The 17929-nt window shown below is 60.7% G+C and overlaps 2 protein-coding genes across 2 annotated transcripts; both read right to left on the reverse strand.

Moving 5' to 3' along the window:
* Positions 1-6106, reverse strand: NHERF4 (NHERF family PDZ scaffold protein 4). The gene is made up of 10 exons (XM_058819065.1): positions 6091-6106; positions 5490-5517; positions 5209-5273; positions 3989-4200; positions 1969-2155; positions 1750-1886; positions 1456-1660; positions 852-1048; positions 562-732; positions 1-391 (listed from the first exon to the last, which is right to left on the reverse strand). Exons 1-10 carry the CDS (start codon positions 6104-6106, stop codon positions 347-349), a joined length of 1263 nt encoding a protein of 420 aa, XP_058675048.1. The 3' UTR covers positions 1-346.
* NLRX1 (NLR family member X1) lies at positions 4034-12448 on the reverse strand. Its single transcript, XM_058819064.1, has 12 exons — positions 12315-12448; positions 12089-12216; positions 11906-11969; positions 11459-11556; positions 10651-11267; positions 8422-9836; positions 7546-7632; positions 7210-7461; positions 6824-7100; positions 5490-5517; positions 5209-5273; positions 4034-4200 (listed from the first exon to the last, which is right to left on the reverse strand). Coding segments are annotated over exons 2-11 (2961 nt in total). The 5' UTR covers positions 12210-12216; positions 12315-12448; the 3' UTR covers positions 4034-4200; positions 5209-5271.
* Between the last annotated feature and the right edge of the window lie 5481 nt (positions 12449-17929).

Raw genomic sequence — 17929 nt, forward strand, 5'->3', positions numbered from 1 at the left:
GGTCACAGTGCAGAGGGCAGCACTCCAGCTCTTCTGGGAACTCCAGAGCCTGGAGCTGGGCAAGGGCTTCATTGCAATGTCCTGAGCAATCCCTGGAGGTAGCTGGGCAGGTGAAGACACAGCTCTGTGGTCAGGGCAGGAGGAGCTGCCAGTGTGGTTGGTACAAGCTCTGAGGCAGCCTGGGTGGGCAGAGACGAGTCCCTGGGAGGGTCATGCTGTGAGCCAGGCATGGAGACACAGGAGCTGCGTGTGCAGGGTCCATGCTGAGCAGTGCTGAGCCCGAGGGCTGCCCATGGCCTGGGTGGAGGTGCTGTGTGGAAGAGCCTGTCCAGAGGCTCCTGGGCTGTTAGAATGCCTGGCACAGCTTTGTGTGCTCCTCCTGGCGCTGGCTCTGCAGGGACGCAGGTTGGAGGGGTCATTCTGCCTGGCCCTGTGGCCAGGGGAGCGCACAGCCTCCTCCTGGCAGCACCACAGGTGCCAGGAAATGTTGGGATGGGTGGAATAGGAAGGTGGCAGCACTCAGAGCCCTGCCAGGCTGCGAGCACTGCCCTGAGCAGTTACCTGTATGATCTCTATGCTGTTGGCAGCAGCCATCAGCCAGGACACAGGTCCCTTGGGTGCCACCTCAACGTCACAGGGTGCAGGGGAGCCACTGCGAGAGGGCAGGGAGGGCGTGCAGGAGCCTGAGGCGGGGTCGCTGTCCTCAAAGAACTGCAGGGGGGACAGCCCGATCTGGAAGAGCAGGAGAGGGATGGACACACAGCCCCTGTGGGGGACACCCATTCCATTGTACAGCCCCACAGCACCCCAGGGCTCCCCAGCCAGAGCAGGAGCGTGTCCCCAGGACCCACCGAGTGGTAGAACTCGTCCCCAGCGGGGTCGATGACCAGCAGCGTCACCTGATCCTCCCGGGCGCGGATCCTGTGCACCGTCTGCTCGTGGTCCAGCCCCTCGATGCTCTCCCCGTTCACGGCCAGCACTCGGTCCCCTTCCCTCATCCCCGCCTGCTCTGCTGGCAGCCCCACATCCACATCCCACAGGAACTGGCCTGCCACAGCACAGGGAGGGCGCAGAGGCTCACAGAGAGGAACTGGCTCTGCTGACCCCCGTGTGCAGGTGGGGACAGGGTATAGAGCTGTCAGCTCTTCCCAACCCTCAGAAACGCCTTTCTCACATACAAACTGCCCTTCTCAGGGTGGGGACAGGTCCCATTGCAGGCACAGAGCTGTCAGCTCTTCCCAACCCTCAGAAACGCCTTGCTCAAGTACAAACTGCCCTTCTCAGCCCTCTCACCTACTCCTCCCGAGCTGCAGTCATCCTCCTTGAGCAGGAAGCCGTAGGCAGCAGGACCCTTCACCAGGTGCAGGTGGGGACAGGTCCCATTGCAGGCACAGAGCTGTCAGCTCTTCCCAACCCTCAGAAATGCCTCGCTCAGGTAAAAACCGCCCCTCTCACCTACTCCTCCCGAGCTGCAGTCATCCTCCTTGAGCAGGAAGCCATAGCCAGCAGGACCCTTCACCAGGTGCAGCTCCCGGACCTTGAAGGGCAGCCTGGAGGTGTCAGCCAGGGCAGCCGTGACCCGCAGGCCCCGCAGGCGGTAGAACTCCTCCACGGCGCTGGATGCCACCAGCAGCGTCACCTTGTTGCCGCTCTGCTTGAGCTGGATGGGAAGCACAGGTGACATTCTCAGTGACATTCTCAGTGACATTCTCAGCCCCATCCCTCGCCCCCCATGGCAGGAGCAGGCACCTTTCTGGTGAGCTGGGTGTGGGAGTAGCTCTTGACGCTGTCCCCGTTGAGCTCCAGCAGCCAGCAGCCCGGTGGCACCCCTGCTCTGTCCGCTGGCCCGTCCTGCAGCACCGACAGCTGGAAGGTGCCCTTGGTGCCTGCAGGAGGAGCAGAAGGGGCACCTTGGGGTGAGTGAGGTGCTACAACGGGGAGGCTCGTGGTGGCAGCATCTCGTTTTACCTTCTGGACACGACACGCTGAAGCCAAAGCCGCTTTTGTCCCTGGTGACGTGGCAGAGGCGTGGGCGGATGTCCTCGGGCAGCATCTGGGACAGGTCCCTGCCCAGGGCTTTGGCTGCTTCGTAGGAATCACCATCCAGCACTGCCAGCAGGACCTGGTTCCCACTGGCCTTGATCTTCTGCACCACCTGGAAGGACCCAGGAACCCTGAGCAGGCACCCTGTGATGGGGTGGGGTCCCTGGGGTCAGCAGGGCTTGTGCATGTGGTGGTGTTTGCAGGGGTCCCAGGGTGAGGGGAGAGAGGAGAATGTTGACTCCATGTTTCAGAAGGCTTGATTTATTATTTTATGATATATAGTATATTAAAACTATACTAAAAGAATAGAAGAAAGTATTTCATGAGAAGGCTAGCAAGCAAGAAGAAGAATGAAATGAATAACAAAAGCTTGTGTCTGACTGAGAGTCCAAGCCAGCTGACTGTGATTGGCCATTAATTAGAAACAACCACATGAGACCAATCACAGATGCACCTGTTGCATTCCACAGCAGCAGATAACCATTGTTTGCATTTTGTTCCTGAGGCCTCCCAGCTTCTCAGGAGAAAAAATCCTAAGGAAAGAATTTTTTAAAACATATCTGTGACATATCACCACATATCACCTTTTTTATTTTAATTAAATTAAAAAGTGTATGTAATTTCATCTGCTGGGCCCATGCAGAGGAAAGAACAAACACTTGAGAGGTTATCTGTTGCCAATCAAAACCTCAATCAAGTGCTGATGTGGAATGATCAGGGAAATTCTTCACCTGTAGAACATCAAATTCTGTCATATCACTAAAACAATCTTACAATGTAAGAAAATGCTAAAACAACGCAAAGAAAGTGAAATGCTTCAAGTGCAAACAGCTGAGCCAGGCATCCTCTGTGCCCCTGGCTGGGCAGGACCCAGGGATTCCCATGGGAATTGGGGAATCAGGGATCCTAGGTGTTCCCATGGGAATCAGGGATCAGGAATCAGGGATCCCAGGCATTTCCATGGGAATCAGGAATCCAGGGGTTCCCATGGGGATCAGGAATCAGGGATCCCAGGGACTCAGGGATTCCCATGGGAATCAGGAATCAGGGATCCAGGTGTTCCCATGGGAATCAGGGATCAGGAATCAGGGATCCCAGGCATTTCCATGGGAATCAGGGATCAGGGATCCCAAGGATGCAGGTATTCCCATGGAAATCAGGGATCAGGAATCAGGGATCAGGAATCAGGGATCCCAGCTATTCCCATGGGAATCAGGGATCAGGAATCCCAGGCATTCCCATGGGAATCAGGGATCAGGAATCAGGGATCCCAGGCATTCCCATGGAAATCAGGGATCAGGAATTAGGGATCCCAGGTGTTCCCATGGGGATCAGGGATCAGGAGTCAGGGATCCCAGCTATTCCCATGGGAATCAGGGATCAGGAATCCCAGGCATTCCCATGGGGATCAGGAATCAGGGATCCCAGGCATTCCCATGGGAATCAGGGATCAGGGATCCCAAGGATGCAGGTATTCCCATGGAAATCAGGGATCAGGAATCAGGGATCAGGAATCAGGGATCCCAGCTATTCCCATGGGAATCAGGGATCAGGAATCAGGAATCCCAGGCATTCCCATGGAAATCAGGGATCAGGAATCAGGGATCAGGAATCAGGGATCCCAGGCATTCCCATGGGAATCAGGGATCAGGAATCAGGAATCCCAGGCATTCCCATGGAAATCAGGGATCAGGAATCAGGGATCAGGAATTAGGGATCCCAGGTGTTCCCATGGGGATCAGGGATCAGGAATCAGGGATCCCAGGCATTTCCATGGGAATCAGGAATCCAGGGGTTCCCATGGGGATCAGGAATCAGGGATCCCAGGGACCCAGGTGTTCCCATGGGAATCAGGGATCAGGAATCAGGCATTCCCATGGGAACCGGGGATCAGGAATCAGGGATCCCAGGGACCCAGCGTTGCCATGGGATGCTCCCAGCTTACCCTGAGGTGGTCCATGTGGTCCACGAAGTGGCCATTGACCTGGAGCAGGCGGTCCCCGTCCTGCAGCCCCCTGCGCTGGGCCACCCCCCCCAGCTCGATCTGCCGGATGACGTGGCCCTGGCAGCCCAGCTCCTCGTGCAGGCAGAAGCCGAAGGTCTCGGTGCTCTCCTTGGTCAGCAGGTAGAAGCGGGGCTCCCCCACGCCCTCACCGTCTGTGGGGGGGCACAGCCCGTGAGCAGGGCCCTGCAGGGATCCTCACACAAGTTCTGCACCCCATCCTGGGCTGAGGAGCTGCTCATCCCTCCTGTGGTCACCTCCCACAGGTCCCCAGTGGGACAGAGAGCTCAGGACCCCAGCAGTGCCCAGGTACCACAGCCCTGTGCAGGGACCGGGACACTCAGGTGTCACAGCCCCGTGCACAGACACAAGGACACCCAGGTGTCACAGCCCCGTGCACAGACAGGGACACCCAGGTGTCACAGCCCCGTGCACAGACACAGGGACACCCAGGTGTCACAGCCCCGTGCACAGACACAGGGACACACAGGTGTCACAGCCCTGTGCACAGACAGGGACACCCAGGTGTCACAGCCCCCTACACAGACACAGGGACACACAGGTGTCACAGCCCCGTGCACAGACACAGGGACACACAGGTGTCACAGCCCTGTGCACAGACACAGGGACACACAGGTGTCACAGCCCCGTGCACAGACAGGGACACCCAGGTGTCACAGCCCTGTGCAGATACAAGGACACCCAGGTGTCACAGCCCCGTGCACAGACACAGGGACACACAGGTGTCACAGCCCCGTGCACAGACACAGGGACACACAGGGGTCACAGCCCCCTACACAGACACAGGGACACACAGGTGTCACAGCCCTGTGCACAGACACAAGGACACCCAGGTGTCACAGCCCTGTGCACAGACACAGGGACACACAGGTGTCACAGCCCCGTGCACAGACACAGGGACACACAGGTGTCACAGCCCCGTGCACAGACACAGGGACACACAGGTGTCACAGCCCTGTGCACAGACACAGGGACACACAGGTGTCACAGCCCCGTGCACAGACAGGGACACCCAGGTGTCACAGCCCTGTGCAGATACAAGGACACCCAGGTGTCACAGCCCTGTGCAGATACAAGGACACCCAGGTGTCACAGCCCCTGCAGACACAAGGACACCCTGGGAGATGAGGGCATGTATTTACCCGTGTCCTCAGTCAGGGTCAAGGCTGGGTTGTCGATCCCAACTTTGGGGTTAAATTCAAATTTTCTGAAATGATAAAGGGCAGGAGAGGCCACGTTAGTGCAGGGTGGCCATGCCCCTGCCTCCCCCAGCTTTGGGGAGCTTGTTCCTCCATAAAGGGCCAACTGGGTCCTGTGCCTCCTTTTCCTTGGGGAAAGCCAGAGGGGATTTTCCTCTTGGACCATTCCCCACGTCTCTCCTGAGCCCCAGAAAGCCCCTGGTCAAGGGGAGATCAGCACTTACATGATGGACATCTTGTCTCCCTCGAGCCCTGCAGGGGGAGAGGAGAGGTCAGCACAGGAGGGGGTGGGCTGGGAGCAGACCCCACGCTCAAGCACTCCCAGGCTGAGCCTGCCATCCATGTGAGGGGGTTTGCCAAGCCCACACAGCCCCCAGGCCCCTCTGTCTCTCAGCACAGGTTGTTCCTTGGCCCTGTCACACTGTCCTCCTGCCTTCCCAACGGCAGGATGAGCTGCTCAGGTCCCATGGGCAAAGCAGGGCCCAACAGATGGGGCCAGTCCTGGGGGTTACAGGGCTCTGCAGTGAGGGCTGAGAAGGTTCACCAGGACCCCAGGGAGCTGCTGGAGCCAGGAGAAAGAAACAGAGACCTTCCCTGGCACACACCCCCCCCATAAAACCCCTCCACACCTCTTTGGGCACAAGGACCCCCAAAAACCCAGGGAGAGGGGATGCCTCCCCAGCATCCCCACAAGGTGACATTTCCCTGCACGCCTCTGGCTCCTTCCACAGGCTGCCTGGGCCCTGACAGTGCCTTGCTCCACCTGGCAGCAGGGCCTGTGTGTGTGGGGAAGGGTCTGCGGAGGATTCCCCGGCAGGCACATACCTTTTGTTTGCTTCATGGCTGCAGGGATTGCCAGAGGGAGCAAGGTACAGGGTGAAGTGGCAGGGAAGTGTCCCCGCCTCTCCCAAGACGCCCCAGGTTTAATGGTTAAACAGCCCTGAGCTTCCCCTGCCCTCCCAGCCAGAGCTGGGAGCAGGGACCAGCACCCCAGGACACCCAGCTTGGGGACAGCTCCTGGTGGCTTCCCAGGGGACACACAGAGAGGGGAGAATGACTGGTTCAGCACTGGAGCAGAGGTGGGCTGCTCCACGCCAGTGCTGGGAGATGGGGAAAGGCAGAACCCTGCACTCCAGCTGCTCCAATTCCTCCCCAGGAAGGGCCCCAAGAGGAGATCAAGTCTTGGTACTAGTGTGCTTCAGTGGAAATAGAGAGGTGCACTTTAATGCTCCCAAAAGCTTCACAGACAAGCCCCGATCCTGCTCCCTGCCAGCACTCTGGCCAGGCTGCAGGGGCTGGCTTTCCACAGGCCCAGAAGAACAAGTCCCATTTGCTCCTGACCTGGTTTCTGTGCCATTCCCACACTCGAGCCTCGCGTGCAGATGAGGCTGAGCCCCACACACCCAGCACCCTTGACAGCACCATCCACCCAGCATCTCCAGGTGGGTGAGGGCGCAGGGAACGTGCTGCTGGGCACACTCCACTGCCCCACCCTGGCTGGTGGATGGGCAGCAGGTCAGAGGCTCCCATCCTGCAGTTCCCCCAGCATTTTCTTGACCTCGCTCTCGACTCGCAGGAATTTGGCTTTCCTCCAGGGGTTGGCAGTCTGGCTGCGGCTGCTCTCCAGGTCCTGCAGGAGGAGGGCGAGGTGCTGCCGGACCCGCTCGCGGTCCCAGAAGGGCAGGTTCCTCTGCACCACGTTCAGGATGTGGGACCAGTAATCGGAGACGTCGGTGCCCGCCGTGAGGAAAACCAGAGCCCTGACGCCGTCCCGGTCCATGCGCAGGGAGTCGAGGGCCCTCTTGCCATCCTCGCTGATGTCGTTGAAGTAGAGACTGGGAAAGCAGCAGGAGGCACTGGTGAGGGCTGAGGGGAAGGACAGGGGCACACAGGGCAGGGATGCTGGGCGGGTAAAAGGGCAGGGATGCAGCAGAGCGGACTCACTGCACTTTGTCCAGCGTCTCGTGCCTCTTGGCCACCTCCACCACGCGCAGCGCCGCCGCGTCCGTCAGGGAGTTGTAGCCCAGGTTGAGCTCCTGCAGGTGCTGGTTCTGGGCCAGGTGTTCGGCGATGGCCTCGGCGCCGGGGTCCCCCAGCGAGGTGTGCAGCAGGGACAGCTGTGTCAGAGAGCGGTTGCCGGCCAGCGCCTCGGCCAGGTAGCGAGCGCCCTGCTCGCCCACGGGGTTGTTGGCCAGCCTGTGGGACACGGAGCTCAGGGAGTGCCCAGGCACGTGGGGGGACAGCAGTGGCAGTGTCATGCAGGGCGGGGGCCGTACTCACCGCAGGCTGCTCACCGCACACTTGTCATGCAGGAGCAGGTCACGGATCTCCTTGCAGGCGTCGGAGCCCAGGCTGTTGAGCTGCAGACTGGTGCAGAGCAAGGCACGGGGGTGAGAAGAACAAAATGGCTGTTACCTGGGAGCCTGGCAGCCCTGCCCGCTCCGTTTTGCCCATCACCATCCTCCCTGGGCTCCCCAAACTAGGCCACTCCAGGTTTCCTCTCCCAAAGGGAGCGCGGTGACACCGCACCCGAGCATGAGCCAGCAGAGCCAGTGCCAGCAGGAGCGGGGCAAGGGGAAGGGGATGGCGGAGTCTTCAGGAGGTGGATGAAGGTCAGAGGAGGGATCAGGGCTCCATCAAGCCCTCCTGAGCATCTGGAGGCAGGAAGTGCGGCACAGCCCAGCTGCACAACCCGATCCATCTGTGCTGAGCACGTCTCGCCACCACCTGGGCGGCAGGAAGACCTGCAGCTCCACAAACGTTCTGGAACGTCTGTGGGAACATCTGCACAGCCCAGACTCCCACCTCTGGGACTGCATACTCCTCACAGGGCGAATGACACGGGGATGCCGGGTAACTTCGCGTAGGGACTCGGGTCTGCCAGGACAGCTGGCAGCCCGCCCAGCCCGTACCAGCTGCAGGGAACTTCCCAAAAATTCCTGTGGGAGTGCGAGCTGGGACTGCAAATCCCAGCATGCAGTGCCCTAGAAAGGCTGCTCAAGGAGTGTTGCATGTTGGAAGCTGTAGTTCCCTAGGAATACACTGGGATAAACATGCCCTCGCCTCAGTTTTCCATACTTGGGCTCCTAAAGCATCCCTGTGATGGGCAGAGGTGAGAAAAAACCCGATTTTTGAGCAGGAGGAGGTGGTACTCACTGGAGAGCTTTGCATCGCAGCAGGACGGGGAAGAGGGTCCTCAAGCTGCCGCTGTCCAGGTTGCACGAGGTCAGGTTCAGCTCCTCCACCTCGTGACTCGTGGTGCTCATGACAGACGCCAGCACGGAGCACTTGAGAGGGGTCATCTTGACGGACGAGAGGTTGACGGCACGCAGGGAGAGGATGGCCTCGGCCGTGAAGCGCTCGTTCTGGAACTCGTGCAGGAAGAACAGGTAGTCCATGAGCTCCGAGGGGGGCAGGCCCCGGCGGCCCTTCCTGATCACCGTCTTCTTCATGGCCTTGGCGATCTCGAAGGCTGCCAGGTTCTTGATGGAGCAGCCCAGCTGCTCCAGGATGGCGCGGTTGCGGCGGGACAGGATCCCGCCCATGAAAATGGGGAAGAGCTCAAAGACCTCATCATCCGGGGCCTCATCGGGGTGGCGCATGGGGCCCTCCACGCCCAGGATGCTGGAGTTGATCTGGTCCAGGACATCATCATTGTAGTAATCCTCCTCTTTGAACAGCTCCTCGGCCATGGTGTGGGCAATGGTGTCCCTGTCCTTGCCACCCACCCGCGAGAAGTAGCGAGGGAAGATCTTGAGCAGGTTGAAGAGCACGGGGAGGAAGCGCAGCGGCAGCACCTTGGAGATGATGTTCACAACCACGGCAACATCTTCACTCACCTTTCCCAGGACCTCTGACAGCTCCTTCCCCACTCTCTGCACCAGGGTCTTCTTCTCGCCCAGCACCACGTACAGGGCTGCCAGGTACTCCTGCATGGCGGGGATGGTGAAGACAAAGGTGTGCTCCTTGCCCGGCTGCACGCACGGGCTCAGGAAGAAACGGAACACATCGCTGCGGAAAACCTCCAGGAGGTTGAGCTCGCTTTCAGTCTTCATCTCCACCTCGAAGCACTGCCGCAGGTCCTCCTCTGAGAAGCAGGTCTTGCGGGACATCACCCCCTCGTAGGCCAGCTTGCCCACTGTCTTGGCCACGTACTTCATCATGGAGATGTGGGTGGGGTCGCTGCTGTCCAGCACCTCCCCGCTGAAGTTGAGCCTCAGGAAGCTGGTGTAGATACCAGTGAGGGTCTGGCTGGGAGGAACCGTCCTGGTGAAGTAGAGGAAGTGCAGGGTGGTGCACACCAGCCAGCAGTAGGACGGCAAGAAGCAGGCAGCCGTTATTTGGTTGTGGCGCTCCAAGTTCCTCGACAGCATCTCCACCAGGTTCTCCTGCTCCGCTGAGCGGTGCTCCTGGCTCTCCTCCCCGGAGCAGCCGGGCTGGCTGAGGCGCATCTGGAAGTAGAGCTTCTGCAGGTTGGTGTCGGAGAAGCCGCAGATCTCGGCGTAGCGCCCCACGTACTTGCCGGGGATGCGGCGCACGGCCGAGGGGCGTGTGGTGACAATGATGCTGGCCTGGGGACACAGGGCTGGATGAGCCTGGGGCCCCTCAGCACCACTGCGGGGTGCACAAGGGTCACCCTGTCAACAGGGTGGGGTTCACAAAGGCGCTGGATCAAACCTGGCCCAGGCAGAGGGGAGAGAAGAACTTTCCCCATTCCCTCCTAGACATAAAGTCTGGAAGATCACAGCCTTCATTACCTTACCAGGCTGTCACAGATGTGGTTTATGAAAAATCCTTTCCTTAGGATTTTTTCTCCTGAGAAACTGAGAGGCCTCAGGAACAAAATGTAAACAATGGTTATCTGCTGCTGTGGAATGCAACAGGTGCATCTGGGATTGGTCTCATGTGGTTGTTTCTAATTAATGGCCAGTTACAGTCAGCTGGCTCCAACTCTCTGTCTGAGCCACAAACCTTTGTTATCATTCTTTCTTTTTCTATTCTTAGCCAGCCTTCTGATGAAATCCTTTCTTCTATTCTTTTAGTATAGTTTTAATATAATATGTATCATAAAATAATAAATCAAGCCTTCTGAAACATGGAGTCAGATCCTTGTCTCTTCCTTCATCCTCAGACCCCTGTGAACACCACCACACAAGACCTCAAAGACATAAATAAAATCTGGAAGATCACAGCCTTCATTAGCTTACCAGCTCCTCCCAAAGACCCCACCAGTGACACGAGCCCACCTTAGCAAGTCCCTCCAGGAGCAGAGGCTGCCTGCTTGTCCCCAGCCAAGCTGGACAGCGATTAATGACCACAACAGCCCTGTGACACCTCAGGGCTCACCCCCAACCTGCCCCCAGCACAGAGCAGGGCAGCACCCACCTCGGGCAGGAGGTATTTCCGCAGCAGGTTGACCACGATGGCAGAGGGAGGCACGGGCTCGTTGGGGTCACAGCACAGCTCCGTGCCAGCCAGGCGGAAGTCCAGGTTGAGGCGCTCCAGGCCGTTGAGGATGAAGAGCACGCTGAGGTTGGAAGCCTCCAGCACGGGCACCACGTCCCGGAGGTGCTGGTACTTCTTGGTGACGAGGCGCCGCAGGGACACGTGGGCATGGCTGTGGGACAGGTCCTCGCAGGAGAAGGGGATGACCAGCTGGAAGCGGGGCAGGCGGCCGTGGCACCAGTCCACCACCATCTTCTTGATGAGGGTGCTCTTGCCCGTGCCCACGGTGCCGTAGAGCACCACGTTCTTCACCTGCCGCCCACAGGCGTCCATGTCAAACAGGCTGTGCAGGCTGATAACCTTCCTGGAGGGCTGCTGGAGCTGGTTCTGGATGGTTAAACCAGGGGAGGGCTTCAGAATCTCCTCAAGGGAGCTCTCCCGGATCACTGGGTCCACGTGGACGGCATCCAGAGAGAAGGAAGGGCCAAACTGCCTCTCCTCATTGGGCTGGTGGCTGAACCACGCAGACAGGCTCTTCTGGTGCTTCTTGATGGCACCTGCAGGGAGGAAGGTGCTGGACATGACAAGGGTTGTGCAATAGCAGGGTACTGGGGAGGTTGCCTGCCCCAAGACACTGCAGAGAGGGGACAGCACCCAGTTATGGGAACCCTACCACACTGCCTAGGACAGCAGCTGCCCCCACCCTGCTGTGTAGGACCCTCCCTCCAAACCAGAGCTGCAAACTCACCAGAAAAGGCCACTTTCCTCAGCTGGGACTGAGCATGGTGAGAGGAGCTGGGCTGGGCAGAGTTCTCCTGGGAGTCTCCCTGGTAGCGAACACAGCCCCTGCAGGAGGAGGGAGAGTCACAGGGAGCAGCTCCAAACCCCACCTGGGGCAGGGTGGGCAGAACACCAGCGAGGCTGTGGGAAGTGCTGAGAGGAGCCAGCTCAGCCCTTCCTTCCCCCACACCATGGCAGAGCGTGGGGCCAGGGCAGGGGCACGGCTGGGAGGTGAAGGCAGGTCAGCAAGCCATGGACTGTGCGTTCCCAAAAAACCCGTGCAGAGGCAGGGGAGGTGGGCTGGAGTCAGAGGGTCTGGGTGTTTGTTTGGCAGCAAAGCAGTGTGCAAGGTGCCAGAGCAGCCAGCTCAGCCAGCTGTGCTGTGACAAAGAGCCCCAGCCGTGTGACGCTGTACCTGGGCAAGGAGATGCTGCTTGTGCCAAGGATCCTCCTGAGGAAATTCCTGCCGGCACCACCTGCTGGGGAGGAGGAATGCGCATGGTCAGGGACGGACCCCTCCATCCCAGCAGGGTAACCCCACACCCCTGCCCAGCCAGGGGACACAGGGCTGAGTGCCCGAGCACAGAGCCCAGCTCACCTGGCACGGCAGCAGCGCACACGGACACGCTGCGGGTCCCCCTTGTCCCTGCCAGGCACCAAGGCAGCCGTGCCCATCTGCCCCAGGGCAGGCAGCCCTGGCACTGCATGGCCCGGGACATCCTGCACCTGAAACACAGGGGGTGAGAGGCGGGTGAGGGGCCCCGGGGGCTCAGCAGAGCGCGGGGGCTGTGGGATGGGGTGCACAGAGCCCTGCCCAGCCTTACCTGCCCCAGCGTGGTCCAGCCCGGCAGAACCGGCTGTGCTGGCGCTGACTCAGGCTCCCGCCCCAGCAGGGCTCAGCAGGGCGATCCTTCAGGAGCCCGGGCGGTGCTCACAGCCCCCAGCATCCCGGGAAACTGAGGCACGGGGGGGGGGGGGGGGGAAGACATAATCAAACCCCAGCCGAGAGGACGGGACGAACAGAGTGACAACTCCACTCACTCACTCACTCACTCACTCACTCACTCACTCACACCTCGCACAACCCACGCTGTTTACAGCCCCTTTTTATGTGATCCAGGTGGAGAAACTGAGGCACAGGGGCAGGGGCAGAGGGGCTGACCTTGAGCACAGGTGTCCCGACCTCGGTGCCCCTGCAAAAAACAACCCCGGGCTGTCCCATGCCCGGCTCCCAGCCCCTGGCCCGAGCGGAGGGCCCCGAGCTTCCCTCCTGCTGCTGAGCCCTTCAGGGACCCCCCTGGGGACCCCCGTGTCCTGGTGGCCCCCGTGCCCTCCTCGCTGCACGGCGAGGCCGTGGCCGGGCAGGACCGGAGCCCGGGGCTGGCCCCGAGCGAGCCAGGGGTTACCTCGTCCTGCAGGGTTGCAGCCGGGATCTGCCCGTGCTCGATCAGCCGGGCTCACGGAGCGCAGCCCCGAGCTGCCCATCCGCCTGTCCCGGGCACGGCTCCGCTGCGGGGGCGGCAGCTCCGCAGGCAGAACTTCCTGCAACGCCATCCTGCCCTGTCCCGCCCCGCTCCGCCGCTGCCAGCTCCGGAGCATGATTGGAGAGCGGCTGGAGCCAGCAGGAACACCCGCACCCATCACTGCCAGCTCCAGAGCACGATTGGAGCCTGGCAGGAACACCGGCACCGGGCTCTGCCAGCTCCAGAGCACGATTGGAGAGCGGCTGGAGCCAGCAGGAACCCTCACCCATCACTGCCAGCTCCGGAGCACGATTGGAGAGCGGCTGGAGCCAGCAGGAACCCTCACCCATCACTGCCAGCTCCAGAGCACGGTTGGAGAGCGGCTGGAGCCAGCAGGAACCCTCACCCATCACTGCCAGCTCCAGAGCACGGTTGGAGAGCGGCTGGAGGCAGCAGGAGCACCCGGAACACCGCACTGGGCTCTGGCAGCTCCCCGAGCACGATTGGAGAGAGGCTGGAGCCTGGCAGGAACCTGCACCGGGCACTGCCAGGATCACCCGCAGAGAGCACTGCCAGCCCCCCGAGAAGGATGAGACGGTGTCAGGAGGCTGCAGGATCACCCGCACTCCCCGCGGCCTCCCAAACACGGGCAGGACTGCGGGAGCCGCGCTCTTACCAGATGTGCAGCCAGGCGGGGATGTCCTCCGGACACATCTGGCGGCTCTGCATCCCCAGCTGCTGCCCGGCCGTGCAACCCGAGCCTGCAGGACGCGTTCTGCTGCGGAGAGGATCCCTCCCCGGCGGGGGAAGGAGCTGGGGGAGGCTGTGCCTGGTGAACACCACAAACACGCACACCTGTAACCTGTACCTGCCCTCTGGCTGCCGGCAGAGCCGCTCTGGCCACCCAGCGAGTGACAGCTGTGTCACCGAGGCCACACACAGCCCCTGGATGCTGTCCTGAGAGATGCCAGCCCACCCAGGGGTGCTGAGACTGAGGAGGTCCCACCTGTGTATTTATTTAGACCCCAAATTCAATGCTCCCCATCACCCGTGTGCCCTCGAGGCTCTCAGGAAAGGAGACGTGCGGGCAGTACACTATAAATATAAGTTTTATTGATGTGTGAAATCCAACAAGTACAGCTGGCATCTCGGAAACACCGACACAAAGCAGAACATCTCCTCCTGCCCGACAGCTCCTGGCACCCTCTGGGTGAGCAGCAAGCTGGCACCTGGCACCCCGGCCCTGCGGGGCACTTACCTGCGTGTGCAGCCCAGCCTGGAGAGCCCAGGGCCTCGCCTCCACCCTGCCTGGTTCCTGCCAGGCTGCAGCTGTGGGCAGCAGTGCCCTGCTCCTGCCTCACAGCCCCCTCCCAGCAAGGCAGAACCACCTGGGCAAATGCCCCCGGAGCAGCTGGCACAACAGAGCTGTGCCAGGAGACTCCCTCGGTCTCTGAGCTGGTACCTGCCCCTTATTTTGGTAGGAAGGTAGCTCACACCTGTGGTTGTGTGGAAATGTGAGTTTCAATGCCTGCCCTTCTCTGCGTGGTGCCCCCCTGGATCACACGTGCCCACATTGTCCAGCCTGGTGTCCTGACACAGCAAAATCTGGAAAATCACAGGGCCCAGCATGGCAGGGACACACACAGAGCCCAGGGCAGGGGGACAGGACAAACGGTGTCCACACACACACACAGAGTGAGAAGGAAACACTGTTTTATTGCCTGATTTGGGAGAGGGGTGACACCCTGGGAGAAGCCCCATCCCCTCCCTGTTCTAGCCCAGCCTCCCCTCCAGCAGACCCCAGCCAGGTGATGAAGCGTTTGCTCTTCTTGTGCGTGTGACAGAGGTGGCCTGGACATGCATGGAGGTGAGTGGCCATGTCCCTGCCTGCCTGCCTGCCATCAGAGCCCCCGTGAGAGGCAGAGCCTGACACGGCCATGGGCCAAAGGGGCTGCAGCAGTTTGTGGTGGGTTGAGGCTCAGCTGGCGCTCCCAGGGAGCCAGAGCCGCAGTTTGAATCCCACCCTCGTCCACTCGAAGTGCATCACAAGGGAGGGCAGGGGCAGGAGAGGAGCTGTGGGGGAAGAAGCCTGCTCTCCTCCATCACACTCCTCCTGATTATCCGGACGCGTTCCCCCATGGCATTCCTGCAGCCAGGAGCACCCACGGCTCTGCTCCCTGCTCTGATAAAGTGCATCCTTGCTGCTTCCCTCAGGGCTCCTTGGGGCAGGATGGCTGCACCCCCATCCCTCTGCCATGCCCGGGCAGAGAAAACCCCAGGAGCAGGGCAGGGAGCACCCAGGCAATGAACCCGGGGTGCTCAGCCCAGCCCTGCCAGCCTGGGGGCTCAGTGCAAACGTGCTTCTCCTCCTCGCCTTTCCCTGCACCTTCCACACCTCTGGGGCTGTCCTTGAACAGAGGGAAAGCACAGTGACACCTTGGCTCAGCTCCTCAGGCAGCACTGAGGGCGCCTTTGCCCTGTGCCACATCCCTCACTCATCAGCCCCTTCATACCCACACATTCACTTGTGTCCTGCTGCCCTGGGGTCTGCCCCACCACCCCCACCTCAGGGACTGCCGTCCTGCAGCTCCAGGCTTTGTCCTGGCCCTCTGCCCTGCAGTGGCCACGTACCTGATGGGCACAGGGGGCACAGGCTGTGCTGAGCCCTCCTGGACATCCCAGGGTGCTGCCCCATCCCAGGCAGGCTGGGCCCAGCAGTGGGAGCCACCGGCCCTGGCAGTGCCTGTTCCATGGGGTTTCACTGCAAACTGCAGAGCCTGCTCAGCAAATCCTTCCCTGGGCATGGGGACACAGCCAGTGGCTGTCCCTGGTGCCTGCTGGTGGCCCCTTTGCTCCAACACCAGTCCATCTTGTCCTGGTCCTCCTGGGACAGTGGTGGCCCTGGCTGTGATGGCACAGGGCTGTCCAGGTGTGCTGGGCGCTGGGGACAGCACTGGGGACAGCAGCACCCCCAGGGTGCAGAAGACAGGACCCACCAGGAGAGCCCCAAATGCCAGGGGGAAAGCAGGAGCTGTGCAGAGCTGCCCCACTGACACCTCCTGCAGCTCAGGATCCACCCAGGGAAAAGCCTCAGCCCAGCAGAGCAGGGACTGGTCCCAGCCCAAAAGCAGGACAGAAGCAGAACCAGCTGCAGAGAGAAGCAGAACCATCATCCCACCAGCTCCAGGGACAAGGAGAAGGACAAGGGTGACAGCCCCACATCCCCAGCTCCCTGCCCAGCTGTGCACATTGTGACAGAGCAGTCACAGGGGCTGCCCCCCCTCCGTGCCCCCGTGGCTGTGGCTGGCAGCCCCGCAGCTGGCACAGCTCCACTGCAGAGCACAGCACTGCAGGAAGGCCCAGGAGCAGAGGGGAATTTTGTGAGGGCAGTGAAAAGTCAGAGAGCAGCCCCTGGGGATAACCCCAAGCTCAGCGTGGAAAGGGCAGCAGGGAGGGTCCTGCTTCCAGACCCTCAGTGCAGGAGAGCCCCATGGCCAAACATTCCTCGATGCCCTCCAGCAGGGGAAGCTCAGCCTTGCTGAGTGCCAGCATCAGTGCCAGGCCAGCCAGACTCTGCTGTGCAGCCCCAGCCCGAGCCAGCAAAGCCAAAGATCATTCCCCAGGACTCTGCTGGAACCTGGCATCTGCCCTGCCATCCCTGGCTGCTCAGAGTGCCAAGACAGGATCCCCAGGCTGAGCTGAACCAGGGCCGGCCTGCCAGGGTGGGGCAGGGCTCTGCCTCCCCCACGTCCACGCTTGCCAAAATCCTGCAGGTTCCCACGTCTGTGGGTACCACGTGCAGCCCAGTGCCAGCCCATGGAGCTGTGCTGGGCAGGGCAGCAGGGTGCTGGGTTCCCAGCAGTGCCAGCAGTGCCAGCATGCCCACAGAGCTGTGCTGGGCAGGAGAGCAGGGTGCTGGGTTCCCAGCAGTGCCAGGATGCCCACAGAGCTGAGCTGGGCAGGAGAGCAGGGTGCTGTGTTCCCAGCAGTGCCAGGATGCCCACAGAGCTGAGCTGGGCAGGAGAGCAGGGTGCTGTGTTCCCAGCAGTGCCAGCACCTGCAGATGGCCCTGGTTCAGAAGCTCTGGGCTCAGCTCAGTTCCTCTGGAGAGCCAGCACGGTGCTGAATTGCCTTCCCTCTCTCTGCAAGGTGTGCGAGTTTGGAGCAGCCACCAAAGCCACCAAAGGTTCCTTCTGGTGCCATCACTAAGTGCAAAGGCCTTCCCAGAGTCCGTGTCACCTGCTGCAAACAAACCAGCCTGGGATCTCACCTGGTTTCCAGCGCAGGCACTGCTCTGCAGAGGGACCCCCTGTGCCCAGTGTCACCCTGGGCGCTGGCACTGTGCCAGGCTGGGTGTCCTTGGTGTCCCCTCCCTGCAGTCGGTGCGGAGCGAGGCTCGTGTGCTGAGACAGCCCCGGGGGAGCTGGGGCACAGAGGCTGCAGGGAAGGGCTCAGGGCCAGCTCTGCTCCTGCAGCACAGCCTCCAGTGATGACACAGCTGAGCCCAGCCCTGCTTTCCATCCTCCTGGCACGGGCAGGGTGTGGGAACCCAAATCCTCCTTGCTCCGTGCAAGGGACCAGTCACTTCTTCCATGTTGGTTAAATCGCTTCAGATCCTCCTGTCTCAGACCCCAGGGACAACAGGGACTGAATGAGAGACTCCCTAAGGTCTGAGAACACTGTCCTGCTCCCACAGACCCTGCTTTGGAGATCCTATCTCTGAGCATGATGTCCCAGCAGGAGTTTGAGACAGAGCCCCAAGTCCTTCTCTGCCTGTTTGCTCCCTTTGCTGAAGATGCAGTGGGGCTTGTGGGGAAAAAAAAATAAAGAAAAAAGAAAAAAAGGAGGAGGATTTGCACAGAAAGGAAAGGGGGATGCAGCAATCTCTGTGGCTACAGCGACAGGAAACTCTAAAGCCTTGTGCAGCTCCACCACGGCATCTTTGGGCTCCTCTCAGCGCTGACTCCCACGCTGCT

This window comes from Ammospiza caudacuta, chromosome 23, assembly GCF_027887145.1.
Source record: "Ammospiza caudacuta isolate bAmmCau1 chromosome 23, bAmmCau1.pri, whole genome shotgun sequence".
Classification (NCBI taxonomy): Eukaryota; Metazoa; Chordata; class Aves; order Passeriformes; family Passerellidae; genus Ammospiza; species Ammospiza caudacuta.